This window comes from Panthera pardus, unplaced genomic scaffold, assembly GCF_024362965.1.
Source record: "Panthera pardus isolate Hobbes unplaced genomic scaffold, ASM2436296v1 HiC_scaffold_11, whole genome shotgun sequence".
Classification (NCBI taxonomy): Eukaryota; Metazoa; Chordata; class Mammalia; order Carnivora; family Felidae; genus Panthera; species Panthera pardus.
The window spans coordinates 31,792,644-31,807,946 of NW_026526666.1; the positions used below are offsets into that span (position 1 = coordinate 31,792,644).

A 15,303-nucleotide genomic window follows, 5' to 3' on the forward strand; every position below is an offset into this window, starting at 1 on the left:
TTTTATTAAAAAACACATTTATGATGTTCTTCCTTCTGATTTATAAAGCACCTTTTTTTTCTATTGCTAGGAATGATGTGTTCATATGTAGTTTTTTAATTTTGGCTTGCTGCCATGAAATTAACTGCCTACAAGGACAAAACTCAACACTTGAGCATTGAGTTTACTGTCTTACATGATCAGACTCCTTACTGTGTGACAATGCAATGTCCAGCATACAATAAAAAATTACTAGACATGTGAAGCCATAAGGAAATGTGACTCTTAATAAAAAATATTAAAAAAAAAAAGCAGTCAGTAGAAACAGATTGCAAGGTGACCCAGATATAGGAATTAGCAGACAAGGATTTTAAAGCAGATGTTATAAGTATGCTCAAGAAATTAAAAGAGGGCACCTGGGTGTCAGTCGGTTAAGTATCTGACTCTTGATTTCAGCTCAGGTCATGATCTCCTCCCCTGTGAATGCGTGTGCTCTCTCTCAAAAATAATTAATTAATTAGTTAGCTAATTAATAATTTAATTAAAAAAAAAGAAAATATGGTCATAATGAGTGAACAAATTAAGACTATAAAAAATCAAGTGGAAATTTAACAACTTTAAATTGTAATTTCTGATATGAAAAATATATGGGGTTAACACAGAGAGGATTGAGGATGTCAGGAAAAAAATAACACACTTGAATTACAGATTCACAGAAACCATCCAGTCTGAAAAACAGAAGGAGCAATTATTTTTGAGAATCAGTGGAGCCTTAGGTCTATGAGACAGTATCAAGTGATAATATACATGTAATTGGAGTACCAAAAAGAATGTGGCGGAAAGAATATTTTTAGAAGTAATTTCCTTGTATTTGGTGAAAAGCAACTTAGAGATCTAAAAGCTCAGTGAATCACAAGGAGGATATAAAGAAAACCACACCTAGACACTTAAACTGCTAAAAACCAAGGGTAAGGTAAGATCTTGAAAAAAGCCAAAGAAAAACTATACCTCACATGCATATGAATTTAACAACTTCTCATCAGAAACAATGGAGACCAGAATACAATGAAATGAAATCCTGAAACTGCTGAAATAAAAAATGTATTAGCCCAGAACTCTTTTATCCAGGAAAATAGCCTTTAAAACTAAAAATGAAGTGTACATTCCTAACCAGTAAAAGCCGATTGAATTCCTTACCATCAGACCTGTACTAAAAAAATACCTGAATATATGTATTATTGCTATTTTTAAGGTGTTATTGCCACTGAAGACAGGCTTAATACATTTAAGAAACTCTTTTTACAAACACATTCGTCTATAAATCTAGTCAGAATGATGTAATCACTGTTTTCAATTTTAGAGACAATCTCTAGACAAACTATGGAAGACTTACTCAGAAGAGAATAAATTTTTTTTTTTTCAACGTTTATTTATTTTTGGGACAGAGAGAGACAGAGCATGAGCGGGGGAGGGGCAGAGAGAGAGGGAGACACAGAATCGGAAACAAGCTCCAGGCTCTGAGCCATCAGCCCAGAGCCTGACGCGGGGCTCGAACTCACGGACCGTGAGATCGTGACCTGGCTGAAGTCGGACGCCCAACCGACTGCGCCACCCAGGCGCCCCAGAAAGCACAGGCAGGTGAGGGGCAGAGAGAAAGGGACAGAAGATCCAAAGTGGGCGCTATGCTGACAGCAGAGGAGCCCCACCCACATAGGGCTAGAACTCATGAACCACGAGATATGACCTGAGCCAAAGTCAGGTGCTTAACCAACTGAGCCACACAGGAGCCCCTTACTCAGAAGAGAATAAAAATGTTAACAACCTAATGTCAACATTTAATTGACTGAAATGTAGAAGAAGGGTAAGGCCATTAATATTCTCATCTTACAGTGGATCTAGAAATAGAGGCATATTATTTGAAGTTATAAATAGAACTAAGAAAAGAGTAACAGAAGACTTCCTGTTTTAAAATCGTAAACACAGCCCTTCCCCATTCTCTGCTTGAAAGTTATTCAAAACAACTAGGAAAATGGAAAACAGATTCACAAATTCCCCAGTAAGTGAAGAAGAGTTGCCAAATCCAGTGATTTGGTAGAGGGAAGACACCTAGAAAGTCTCTTGTGTCTACATCTTCAAATTATAGACAGCCAGCAAGCAACCTGCTCATCAGAAGAATAGGACAATAAGTGCACTGGCAGAGGGAGCTTCTCCAGACTCATGAAAGGCAGAACAGAAACATACAGCTGTATCATCTAGAACCTATGTGGGGCAGGGCGGAAAGGAGATTCTAGTTGGGTTATAGATTTTCTCATTCACTGCTGTCATTTTTGCTAAAAGCCTTATTGGGGAAATGTAGAGGAAGATATACTAAATTCCAGGTAGCGACTTAAATTAGCTGGGAGGAAAAAAAAGTATCCTCCTCCCTCTCCACTGAAGTCCACATCAGTCATATTAAACTTCACTGTGAGCCAGGGAGAATTTCTCCTGTCTTCTAGTGTGGCTCTGGTTCCTCACTTACACTGAGCTGCAGATACATCTTCAAATCACAGAGTCAGTAGGTAGCATATTCATTACCCAGAACAATAGGAACCGTAGGTGTGCTAGCAGTGGGAGCTCACAAAGGTAATTCAATCAAAAATGAGTAATGAAAAGGAGTCCACTATGAATCTATAAGAAAATACTATAAGGAAAAAAGGGGAAAGGTACAAGGAAAAACAAGCATCGGAAAGAGAATATTCAACCAGAAGAATGTTGCTGTAGAACAAATAAAAATCAGTAGCTCAAATCCAAAACCTTTAAATAGATAATATAAGAAGATGAAATGGCAGTTTGTCAGAGCTCAGGTACAAAATTGAAGGAGAAAAGGTAATTGTAGTGGCATAGGAAACAGCACAGAGAACACTCAATACTTCTGTAAGATTATTAAGGATTGGGGAAAGTGAACAAGTAAGAGTGGAAAGGATCAAAGATTTTTAAAATATTGGAAAAATTATGGATGTGGAAGACAAATGAATTGTGTTGAATCCCGTGGGAGGTGGAAATAAATGAAACCTGAAAAGCATTTTATGGCTTTATTTCGAGAATGCTTTCTATTTAAAAACAAAACAAAACAAAACAAAACAAAAACAGACAAATCTAATACTTGAAAGGGAATGCCTTGTCTCAGGCAAAATTGTCCCAGAACAATTAACACTGAGATACATTGGACTTAAAAGATAAAGAAACAATCCTTTGGCATCTAAACAAAAAGACCCACGCCTTCTTGGGGGCAGGTAAGAGGATCATTGTGGACACACCTCCTTTACATCAACACTCAATATTGGAAGAGAGGGGAGCACCACCAAGAAGTCTCTAGGGAAAGTTAATGTAACTAACCCAACCTCTTGGAAAGGCTAAAAATAAAAGGATGGCAAAACATGCCAAGAAAATGGAAATTGAAAGAAAGCAGGTTAAATTTAAGGCAAAATAAGCCGAAAAGCAGCACTTCCCAATGGTTATGGGTAAAATTCTCAGCAGCTATCACATATATGAAGGGATGTCCCACTTTACTCATATTACAAGAAATGAAAATTAAAACTGTGACAAAATTTTACTTTATTTATTAGATTGGAAACAAGCAAACAACTAAAAAGTTCCATGAGACAATTGTATAGATTGAGAGTGGGGGTATAATTTGTAAAATCTCTTAACAGTCAGTTTGAATATTTCCATCCAAATGTAAATCCACATACTTCTTAACCCAGAAATTCTACTTCTAGGATTTTTTTTTCCTGTGGATTTACCTGCACATTTTGAATGACTTGTGCTTGAGGATTTTCCATATTTGTAACTCCCTTCTTTGAAAAAAACTTGGCTCTCATCACATAATCACTTCTTTACTCAGTCCCTCTGTATGAGCCACCTGCCTTTCCAGCCACCACTGCTGACAAGCACCCTTTACCCTACTCAGGCTTTGACCTGAGGCTTTGTACCAGGCTGCCACTGTCACCTACTGCAGGGTCTCCTTCACCCCTCATGGGCTCTGACACCCCATGCCCATCTACCTTGGCAGATGCCTGCCTCATCCTGTCCAGGTTCCAGCACCCTGCACAGAGCCACCCCTGTGATCCAGATGCTGGTTTACCCCGCTTGGACTCTGACGCCCTGTTCCAGTCAACACTGCTGCTGCCATCATCACCACCTCATGCCACCCACATTGGAAACCCTCCTCACTCCACTCTGGCTGCAACATCCTGCACCAGGCCGCCTCCATATATGAACACCTGCTTCACTCAGCCCCACCTAATGGCTTTTGCACTAAATCATTCTGTAGAGAGGGAAGAAGAAATAAAAGAAGTAGTGAAAGCAGAAGAGAAAAACAGGAGACTTGATTTTCACTATTTTCAATTTAATTTTATACCAAATTCTGGTATTACCTATTCAAAAGGCAAATGAATTTTATTAGTAATTATAACTATGAAACATTGATGGGAATGGGCAGAGTAGTGTGGAAGAATGAATTTTTCCCCAGAGCAGAGAATGATGAATTTTGCCTGAAGTTGATAAATAAGGAAATAGAACCAAATGCATAATTCAGATCTTGGAGGTAACCGCTGGAACTAAAATGAGAAATTGCCATAAAAGGTTGTCTTGGAAGATGGTGGGTATAGTAGGAAGGAGTAGGGAGAGGAGGAGCAGATGAGTCTTACTCTGTGGAAGCTCTTCCGTACTCTCTGATTTGTTTCTGCAACTATATATTAATTTGATTGCTTTCCTTTTGTAGGTCTGCCTTTGCATTTTGAGTTTGAAAAATTCTCTTCACTTAGATCAGATATTCACTTAAATCTTCATTTAGTGCTATGATGTTTCATACTTTTTCTACTTTATCAAATCTGTCTTTATCTTAAAGTGAACAAATCATTAGAGTACTATCCAAAACTTAATGAATGGTGGCTGTAATTTGCTTAACTGGCCTATTTTCAATTCGGCAAATGCCAGCTAGTGGTAGTACCGTTCGCTGTGTGTCAGAAAGAAACATCTTCATGTTTGTAAATGTCATTATAGCAGAAGACAGACTTTGCAGATTTTAGTGCTTTTAGTTAACTAGTCTTTTCAGTAAACTTTTCTGAGCAGCAAGGAAAAATAATTTTTTTCAGGAATCTTAGTGTTGGATAAATAGATATCAATAAATACACAGATTTCTCAAATGAAGAGGATTTCTCCCATATGAATTCCTTTCCTAAAGACATTCCAATACCTCAACTGGAGATTGACTATCAGTCCTATAATCTCCCATGCTTATAAATGGACATCGTGAGGGGTGTCATGTCATGTTCAGAAGGGCATGAGGTGAGAAGCAAGGAAGCAAACATAATAAATATCAATCCCATCAGCACATCCTTGAGTCTTGCTGCTGGCGTCAGTGTCATTTATGAGTCTGGGTCTCTGGCACTGCCAGTTGCTTGTGCTACGAAAATGGTTATAAATCGTGAGAGGGTCCACACTGGTAGACATGGTTTGGGCTGGGATCAGGTTAAACCGTTTTCAATCTGATTTGCATTTATACAGTTTGGTGATGCTTTTTGGCCCCATGGCACTTAATTCTGTACATTTTTCAGTGTCAGGATAGTAGCAATGAACTGGCAGCCACTATCACAAAGCAGTATGACGTAGTGACTGGTGTCACACTTCTCCAGCTCCTCTAATATTGAATTCTTAGGAGGTTCGTACACTTTTCCAGCCAGGCAGTAATGGGATATAACATTATAAATAATTGGCTTGTTTGATTTGCTGGTGGGCTGTTTAAAGAACTTGGAATCTGTGTACCACACAGTCAAGCAAGGGAAGATGCTACAAATGCCATTTCCCAGTTTCTGTCTGTGCTCCTCCCAGAGTTAAGGCTTAATACAGGAAAGGCTTCCAATGACTCATCTCCTGGGAAGACATGATCCCAGAATGAATGCTCTGGGGTTTGGCGCCGCAGAGGCCAAGGACAGCCTGGAGCCCAACTAGGCCTGGCTCAAGTTGTCCGGGATTGAGGAGCACTTGGTTTCCAAATCACTACATGACTCTTCTGATCCATTAACTTTGGCATATTTTTTATATTTAAATATTTAATTCATCTTGAATTTATTTGATATGTAATGATGATTATTTCATTAATTTACAGAAAGACAGTACACTGGATGCTGCTGAAGAAATCATTAAGGGATGGAATAGACAGAAGTCTTGATACGTGCAGACTGTTTCTACTAGATGACCGAATATGTAATTATTATTTAGTGCTGCCATCTGCTGGATATTGAAAAACAAATATTTCAGTACAAATGAAATTTGAAGAAAATTTTCCAAATGTTAACCCTACTGGGTTGTTTTGTTTGTTTTGTTTTTCAGTTGAAATGTATGGAAACACCTTCCATAACCATTTTATGAGAAGGAGTATAGCATTTGGCTTAAGAATTGTGAGAAGCTGGTTGGTGTTTAACCTCTCATTGCTTCAGTTTCCTCATCATAAAAGGGGAATAAAATATAGCACCTACTTTAGGATGCCTGGCTGGCTCGGTTGGTAGAGCATGCAACTCTTGATCTGGGGTCATGAGTTTGAGCCCCACGTTGGGCATGGAGCCTGTGCCAAAAAAACCCCAAAACAACAGCACTTATTTTAGATGAAGTTTGTGAGGATAAAATAGATTGATATATGTAAAGCCTCAATAAACACTCAACTAATGTTAGCCGGTTTCATGACTCCACCTTGTATAAAAACTCTTAGCCAGTTATACCCCCTCAACTCCATGTCCTTGCTTTATCTACCCACACGTAGTTCTCTCCCTTTCATTTACCAGTGGCTTTGAACTTTGCTCCCAATTTTGCTTCTCTGTCACAAATACTGCCATCATCTGGAGTAGCTTCAAGGTTCACAGGGATTGCCTAGGCCTTCAGCACTTTGACCTACTCACCTTTAGTGATGTTCACCTTCACTCCACACTCCAGCCACTTACCCTTTTGGGCACACCCTGAACCTTTCATCATTTAAAGCTGTGCCACCTTTGAGATAATAAGTTAGTCATCTCACACTGTAACCACCTATCCTAATAGTATTCTCTCTGTGTGTCTCATCTGCTCTTAAAATACCACTTTTTAAAACTCACTATAATTTTAAATCCACTATTTCTCAAAAAGAAAAAAAGGGTTTATGGCACTCTTATAGCAGAATCACAATCAATCTACGAGAATAGATTTCTCATCTTCACTCTAGACCTGCTGAAAATAATTTCAAGATCTGGCCTTTCCAAGCTGATTTTTATACCCGCTGGATTTTGATAATCATTGCTGTAGTCCACGGAGCCTTTTATTCCTATTGGTTGGTCCCCTTATATCTTCCTCACCCAGCTTAGATTTCATCATCTGTCACTTCAGCCAAGATACTTTTGCTGCCTTAAATAACTTGCCCATTGTTCTATCTCACCTATCCGGTCAAAAAACAAAAACAAAACCACCCTAAAACTCCACCTTGGGATTGAAGTTCCATGCTTACACCTGGGTTGCTGAGCACTGCTGTAGCAAAATGAACAATTATGCACACAGCAACAACCATGAATGCACATCATTGACCTTAACTAGATTTTATCCTTCCATGATACCTTAATGAGCTTTTTCTACCTTTTACCACAGTAGCAATTCCTAATACTCTCCCATTCTCCACAATAAAAATATCCAACCTCCTTTCTCTTCACACCTCAAAGCCGAACACTACCAGCGCACTGAAATCACAGCTAATAACCTCATCTCCCACTTCTGTGAAAAACAAAACAAAACAACATGTAAAAGCAGAAACTAACAGACGAGCACTCCTAACTGGGATCCTACCAAAAGGTCCATGACCTATCTGCATCAGCATTCATCCTTAATTCATTTCATCCAGGAGAGGTGAGGCAGATTGGGGAGGGTTGGTAGGAAGGCAAAACCAGGTCCAGTCATGCAGAAGGAAACCTAGGGCCTCAGGAACCAACTACTGCATAGCAATATGAATCCCATGTGTAATTTTTAGCCTGTCCACTCTTGTAGGCTTGATACAGTTTCACTAGGGTTTAAATCTGCTCTTTGCAGACCTGGGCTTGTCCAGTGCTGATCCTACCATCTGTGCTCTGCATCCCATTTCTTCTCGCATTCTCACTTGGTTCTGTCCATTCTCTTGTATATTCAGCCTCTACTGGCTCCCTTCCTCAGCAGTGAGACATGTCCAAATTTCTCTCCTATTAGAAAACTCCTTGGGGCGCCTGGGTGGCTCAGTCAGTTGGGCGTCGACTTTGGCTCAGGTCATGAAATCACGGTGTGTGGGTTCGAGCCCTGTGTCAGGCTCTGTGCTGACAGCTCAGAACCTGGAGCCTGCTTCAGATTCTGTGTCTCCCTCTCTCTCTGCCCCTCCCCCGTTCATGCTCTGTCTCTGTCTCAAAAATAAATAAATAAACATTAAAAAAAATTTTTTTTTAAAAAGAAAACTCCCTGATGCTATCTACTACCCTATTACCTCTTCCACTTCAGGGCAAAATTTCTTCCTTCCATCTTTCCTTCCTCCCTCTTCCCTTCCTTCCTTTTTTGTTCCTTTAACAAATACTCATTGAAAAAAACCCACCAAATCAAATATAAGAGTTCATTGAACTCATGCTATGTACCAGACACTATTATAGGCACTTACACTGAACACATAAACAAAAATCCCTGCCTTCCAGGGCTTTCCTTCTGGCGAGGGGTGTGAGAATAATTCATAAACATAATGAAATATATTGAATGTTAAACTTTTTTATGTTATTAAGTTTTTTGTTTTAATTTCAGTATAGTTAACACACAAGCTATATTAGTTTCAGGTATACAAAATACTGATTCAACAATTTTATACATTACTCAGTGCTCATGATGATAAGTGTACTCTTTAATCCCTATTTCACCCATCCCCCCACTGACCTCCCCTCTGGTAACCATCAGTTTGTTCTCTATAGTTAAGAGTCTCTTAATTGGTTTGTCTCCTTTTTTCTTTCCTTTTGTTCATTTGTTCTGTTTCTTAAATTTCATATATGATGAAATCATATGGTATTTGTTTTTGACTTATTTCGCTTAGCATTATATTCTCTAGCTCCATCCATGTTGCAAATGGCAAGATTTCATTCTTTTTTATGGCTGAATAACACTCCATTGTATGTATATACCACATCTTTATCCACTCATCAATTGATGGATACTTGGGCTGCTTTCATAATTTGGCTATTGTAAATAATGCTGCAATAATTATATATCTGTTTGAATTAGTGTTTTTGTATTCTTTGGGTAAACACCCAGTAGTGTGATTTCTGGATTGTGGGGTAGTTCTGTTTTTAATTTTTTTGAGGAATCTCCATACTGTTTTCCACAGTGGCTGCACCAGTTTGCATTCCCACCAACAATGCACAGTTTCCTTTTGTTCCACATCCTCACCAACACTTGTTTCTTGTGTTTTACTTTAGCCATTCTAACAGATGTGAGGTGATATCTCAAATGTGGTTTTGATTTGCATTTCTCTGATAATGAGTGATGTTGAGCATCTTTTCGTGTCTGTTGGCTATCTGTATGTCTTCTTTAGAAAAATGGCTGTATGTTTTCTGCCCATTTTTTAACTGGATTATCTGATTTTTGGATATTGAGTTTTATTTTAGACGAGTGCATGAGCGGGGGAAGGGCAGAGGCAGAGGAAGAGAGAGAGAATCTTAAGCAGGCTCCACACACAGCGTGGAGCCCAATGCCAGGCTTGATCACACAACCCTGTGATCATGACCTGAGCCAAAACCAAGAGTTGGACGCTTAACCAACCGAGTGACCCAGGCACCCCTGGGTGTTCAGTTTTATAAGTTCTTGATATATTTTAGATTCTAACTCTTACTAGATATGTCATTTGCAAACATCTCCCATTCAGGAGGTTCTTTTAGTTAGGTTGATCGTTTCCTTTGCTGTGCAGAACCTATTTTGATGTAATCTCAGTAGTATATTTTTGCTTTTATCTCCCTTGTCTCAGGAGACCTATCTAGAAAAATGTTGCTATGGTCACTGTCAGAGAAATTACTCTCCGTGCTCTCTTCTAGGATTTTTTATGGTTTCAAGTCTCACATTTAGGTTATTTAATCCATCGTGAGTTTATTTTTGTGTATGGTATAAGTAAGTGGTCCAGTTTCATTCTTTTGCATATAGCTGTCCAGTTTTCCCAGCACCATTTGTTGAAGAAACTGTCTTTTTCCCATAGCATATTCTTGCCTTTTTTGTTGAAGATTAATTGGCCATATAATCATAGGTTTGTTTCTTGGCTTTCTATCCTGTTCCATTGATGCGTGTGTCTATTTTTGTGCCAGTACCATACTGTTTTGATTACTATAGTTCTGTAGTATAACTTGAAATCTGAAATTGCAATACCTCCAGCTTTGTTTTCCTATTTCAAGATTGTTTTGGCTTTTGAGGGTCTCTTGTGGTTCCATACAAATTTTAGGATTATTTGTTCCAGTACTGTGAAAAATGCTGTTGGTATTTTGATAGGGATTGCATTAAATCTGTAGATTGCCTTAGGTAGTATGGACATTTTAATGATATTTGTTCTTTCAATCCATGAGCATGGTATACCTTTCCGTTTGTTTGTGTCATCTTCAGTTTTTTTCATCAGTGTTTTGTAGTTTTCAGAGTAGAGGTCTTTTTCCTCCTTGTTTAAGTTTATTGCTAGATTTTTTTATCCTTTTTGGTGCAATTGCAAATGGGGTTGCTTTCTTAATTTCTCTTTCTGTTGTTTTATTATTAGTATAGAAATGCAGTGGATTTCTGTACATTGATTTTGTATCTTGTGATCTTACCGAATGTTAAACTTATATATGGAAATTGTTTGAAAAAAAGAGAAGCGGAGCAAGATAGAGGAGAATGAGAGTGTTATGAAGCAAATTGAGGTGTTAAACACTTAGCCAGGTAGGTCTCATGGAGGGAACATGGAGACAGACTTAGAGGAGGGGAGGGAGGGAACCTTGTGGAGATCTTGGGAAAGAATACTCTAGCCAGAAGGAATAGCCAGTACAAAGGCACTTTGACAGGAAGGTGTACTCAGCATGTTTGATGAGTACCAAGAGTCTGGTATGGCTGGATGTAATAAGCGAGGGACAAAGTAGCAAGTGTGAGGTCAGTGAAGTAACATAGTGTAAGGATAATGGTTTAATCCAGAGAATCAGGGTTCTATCTATACTTAATTTTTAACATGATAAAATAATGTGTACTGCAGCACTGTGAGACATAAGTGAAATTAGAAAACCTTATTTGTCTAATCCTAACCTGTGTAAATACCTATGTTTTCTTTGGAAACTTCTGAAGCATCTTTTTCAATGTTGTCTTTCTGAGCCACTTTTACTTTACTTTCCATCTGGGATTTAGGTGTTCTGCATCTTCAGAGCTACTTCCCTTCCTCTTCCCTTTTCTGACTGAAGGTAAACTGGATATTTCAGCTTTTTCCCATTTTTTTTCTTTTCCTTTGAGAGTGGCTTTTAGGGTTTAGTAATCTGTACTTCAGAGCCCTCACATGTGGTCCTGGATCTTCTCATTTTACAGATGCTCCCCTTGCTTGTGCCCATTGGCTCTTTTTGATCTGGATATTGTCTTCTTTCTTCATTCTGCCTTTCTGCTTTTTCTTTTTTCTGTAACTTCTGTTCTTCTGTAACAATGCTATGATTAGTTTTTATTTCACTTCAACGACATCTACATGCATTTTAATGTTAAATAATGTGCCAACCACTATTAGGGCATGAATGAGCTTATTTTTTTATCGTCTCAGGAAATAAACCAGGTTTTCTTGGTGCTTCCTCTGGTAGGTTGTTCAGAAACTGAAATAACATCAGTAAAAAAAAAAAAAAAAGTTGGTTACTATATAAAACACTTCAAATTTTCCTTGCTTTTCTTTATAAGTTCTGGATCTACCTCAATATTTTGCTGCTTGTTCTTTTGTTTCAAATTCCACAAAGGCAGATCCCTTTGGATTTCCAGTAGACTTATAATGTGGTAGACTTCTATAAAAAGACATGGCCACATTTTCCAGATACTCTTTCAATCCAGCTGTGATTTTGGGAAGTAACTCCTATATGTTTAACTTCTAAGTAAGAATTGCTTACATATTTACTTGGAATGTTAAAAAAAAAAAAAAAAAAAAAGAGTCCTCTTTCTTCCCTGAGCAACTGGAAGGATTGAGGTCAAGAAGGTTCCGGAGGAACAGATTTGGGGGAAGGTCAGGAGGTCAGTTGTGAACACATTGACTTTGAGATGCTTATTCCACTTTCAGATGGAGATGTTGGGTAAGCAGCTGGAGAGTCTGCTTGGAGTTTAGGGAAGAGGCTGGACATACACACATCTGAGAGGCTGTGGCATATTGATGGCATTTAGACTTGAGAGTGGAGAGGATCACCAAGTATGTCAGTATTAGCAACAAGAAGAAGACTGATAACTTAGCTCACGAGTTTTACAAAATTTTACTGCAGAGTGGAATAACTTCTGAAAGTTTTTTTCATTTGATGACTCCACTGTGACACACCCACACCACCTACCTTCAGCCCTCTGCAGTCTGGATTCCATACCCAATACTCTGGTAAGTTCTCTAAAGATCTCCATTCATGTTCTAGATTTGAAGGAAACATCTTAGTCCCATCTGGCTTTAGCTCTTAGTATTTACCACTGCAGACCACTCTGGCCTTCTTAACTCCTATCCTTTCTTGCTCCTGCAACATTGCACATCCATGAATAGCCTCCCACCTCCCTAGCTGCTCCTTCTCAGTCTTCTTTACCTGTTCCTTAAATACTGATATTTGACTTTCTCACTAACTTCATTTACTCTTTATGTGCTGGTGATGCCCAAATTGGTATCTCCAACCTAGTCCTTTCTGTTGAATTTCAGACCCATATACCCAACACCCCATTTGTCATCTTGTATGGATTTTTCACAGGCAAACCGTATACCCAGTCTGGTCTCCTCACCAATCCAGTTGCTCAAGTCAGCAAAAAAAGAAATCATTCTTAACTTTTCTCTTCACATCCCACTTCCTCTATGTATTATCCTAAATATCTCTTAAATCCATCACCTCTCTGCCCCCAACTGCCACCCCTCTAGTACAGGCCAATGTTATCTCAAGTAGATTACCAGTCAATTTCCTAACAGTTCTCCCTGACTTGCCCTTGGCAATCCATTATCCTTGTAGACCAAATGAGCTCTCTAAAATGCAAATGTGATCATGTCACATATATTAGGTAAGCATATGCATGTTACAAGTTACAGAAATTCTAGCCCATATGGGTTTAAATCAAATAAAAAGGAATTTTCTGTCTTAGCTGAACATCTTAGGAGTAGTCTAGTTTCAGTTACAGCTTGATCCAGGACACAGATTATAATCTGTTACCAAGCTCTATCTTGCAATTCTGTCCTCTGAGTCAGCTTTATATTCAGGTTGCCATGTCCTGTGATAGCAAGTTGACTGTAGCAGTTTCTAAGTATCATATGGTCACATTAGCCAATCCAGCAAAAAAAAAAAGGGGGGGGGTACTTTTTCTGAAACTCCAGCATTGGTCATACTGTGTCATATTTGTCCACCCCTGAGCTACATGCTGTGCCAAGAGGATTGGACGTCCTAAATACTCAGGCCAATCCAAGGTCAATTCAACACAAACTACATTGGTTGACACAAGGGACAGAATGAAGAAGAGGGGAAATGAATGAGCAACCATCTTAAGTGACTAAGAACTCTTTAATCACTCTGCACTTTTTAAAAAAATTTTTAAATGTTTATTTTTTGAAAGAGAGAAAGGGAGAGGGAGACACAATCCGAAGCAGGCTCCAGGCTCTGAGCTGTCAGCACAGGCCTGATGGCAGGGCTCAAACTCACAGACCACGAGATCATGACCTGAGCCAAAGTTGGACACTTAACCGAATGAGCCACCCAGGTGCCCCCACCCTTCATCACTCTTAACATAAGGGCTACTGTCCTCATCAGGGCCCTGCAATGCCCTGCATGATAATGGTCTCTTTCACCTCCCTAGCCTCATCTTTCCTGGTCATTTTTTCCAACTCACAGGTCTGGTAATGCTGAACTCTTTTCAATTTCTCCTTCTCTTTTCTCCTTATCCTCCATGTCTTCCTCCTCCTTTTTCTTCTCCTCCACCTCCTCCTCCTGCTGCTGCTTCTGCTTCTGCTTCTTTTACCTTAGAGAGCGAGTGAGTGGGGGAGAGGAGCAGAGGGGGAGAGGGAGAAACTTAAGCAGGCTCCAGACTCAGTGCAGAGCCTGAAGCAGGGCTTGATCCCATGGTCCAGGGATCATGACCTGAGCTGAAATCAAGTCAGATGTTCAATCAACTGAGCCACCCAGGCGCCCCTCATTTTGATTTCTAAATGAGTTTTTTTTCCTCTCTGATCATGAGAGGTTTTTTTTTTTTTTTAATGAGTTTTTTAAGCATACGTCATTTCCTGATGTTCATACTTAATTTAGGTGGTATAATGCTTAATTTTATGTGCCAACTTGGCTGGGCCATGGTTCCCAGATAGGTGATCAAACATTATTCTGGATGTTTCTATAAGGGTGGTTTTAAATGAGATTAACATTTAAATCAGTGGACCTTGAGTAAAGCAAATTGCCCTCCATGATATGGGTGGACTTTATCCAATCAGTTGTAGGCCTGAGAACAAAAGACTGACCTCCCCTGAGCAAGAGGGAATTCTGCCAGCAGACAGACTTCAGACCTGAACTGCAACATCATCTGTGTGGGTCTCCAGCCTGCAGACCCACCCTGCAGATTTTGGATTTGCCAGCATCCATAATCATGTGTGCCAATTAAAAAATAATAATAAATCTCTGTGTATATACACATGTCCATTGGTTCTGTTTCTCTGGAGAATTCTGACTAACCCAGGTGGATTAGCAAAAATAAGAAAAGTTGTCTATGAATTCCCAAAGTTAGGTGAGAAGTCATTCAGTGATATCATACCATAGGATAGTAAGAGATGTGGACTTTGCACAGTGAGCAATGATGAATTTCAGCAGATTTTTATGGAAGAGAGGGAGGGAATATGGAAAACATTATGGTTTGGCTAACCAAAAGCCAATTATATTCTTATCCTTTGACCACTTCTATATAGAGACTAAAAAGCCAAAATTTCCCATTTCTCAGCTTCTCTTACAACTAATCAAAACTACCTGAGAAGAGCTTCCCTTTGTGGAAAAAGATAAAGGCAAAGTCATCCTTAGACTTTTTGTCTTTTCTGTGCTCTTCACCCTTCCACCTTCTTCCTGCCTTGAATGTAGAAGTAAGGTCTGGAGG

At 39.1% G+C, this 15,303-nt stretch overlaps 1 protein-coding gene across 4 annotated transcripts in view; it reads left to right on the top strand.

The window, feature by feature from the left end:
• Window positions 1-6,689, top strand: part of KYAT3 (kynurenine aminotransferase 3) — a 73,186-nt gene extending 66,497 nt beyond the window's left edge. For all 4 annotated transcript variants that reach the window (XM_019414072.2, XM_019414073.2, XM_019414074.2 and 1 more), the window contains exon 14: window positions 6,128-6,689. In XM_019414072.2, the coding sequence (XP_019269617.2) occupies window positions 6,128-6,190 (63 nt within the window). In that variant the 3' untranslated portion in view covers window positions 6,191-6,689. The remainder of the gene's footprint in view (window positions 1-6,127) is intronic.
• Window positions 6,690-15,303: the final 8,614 nt, after the last annotated feature.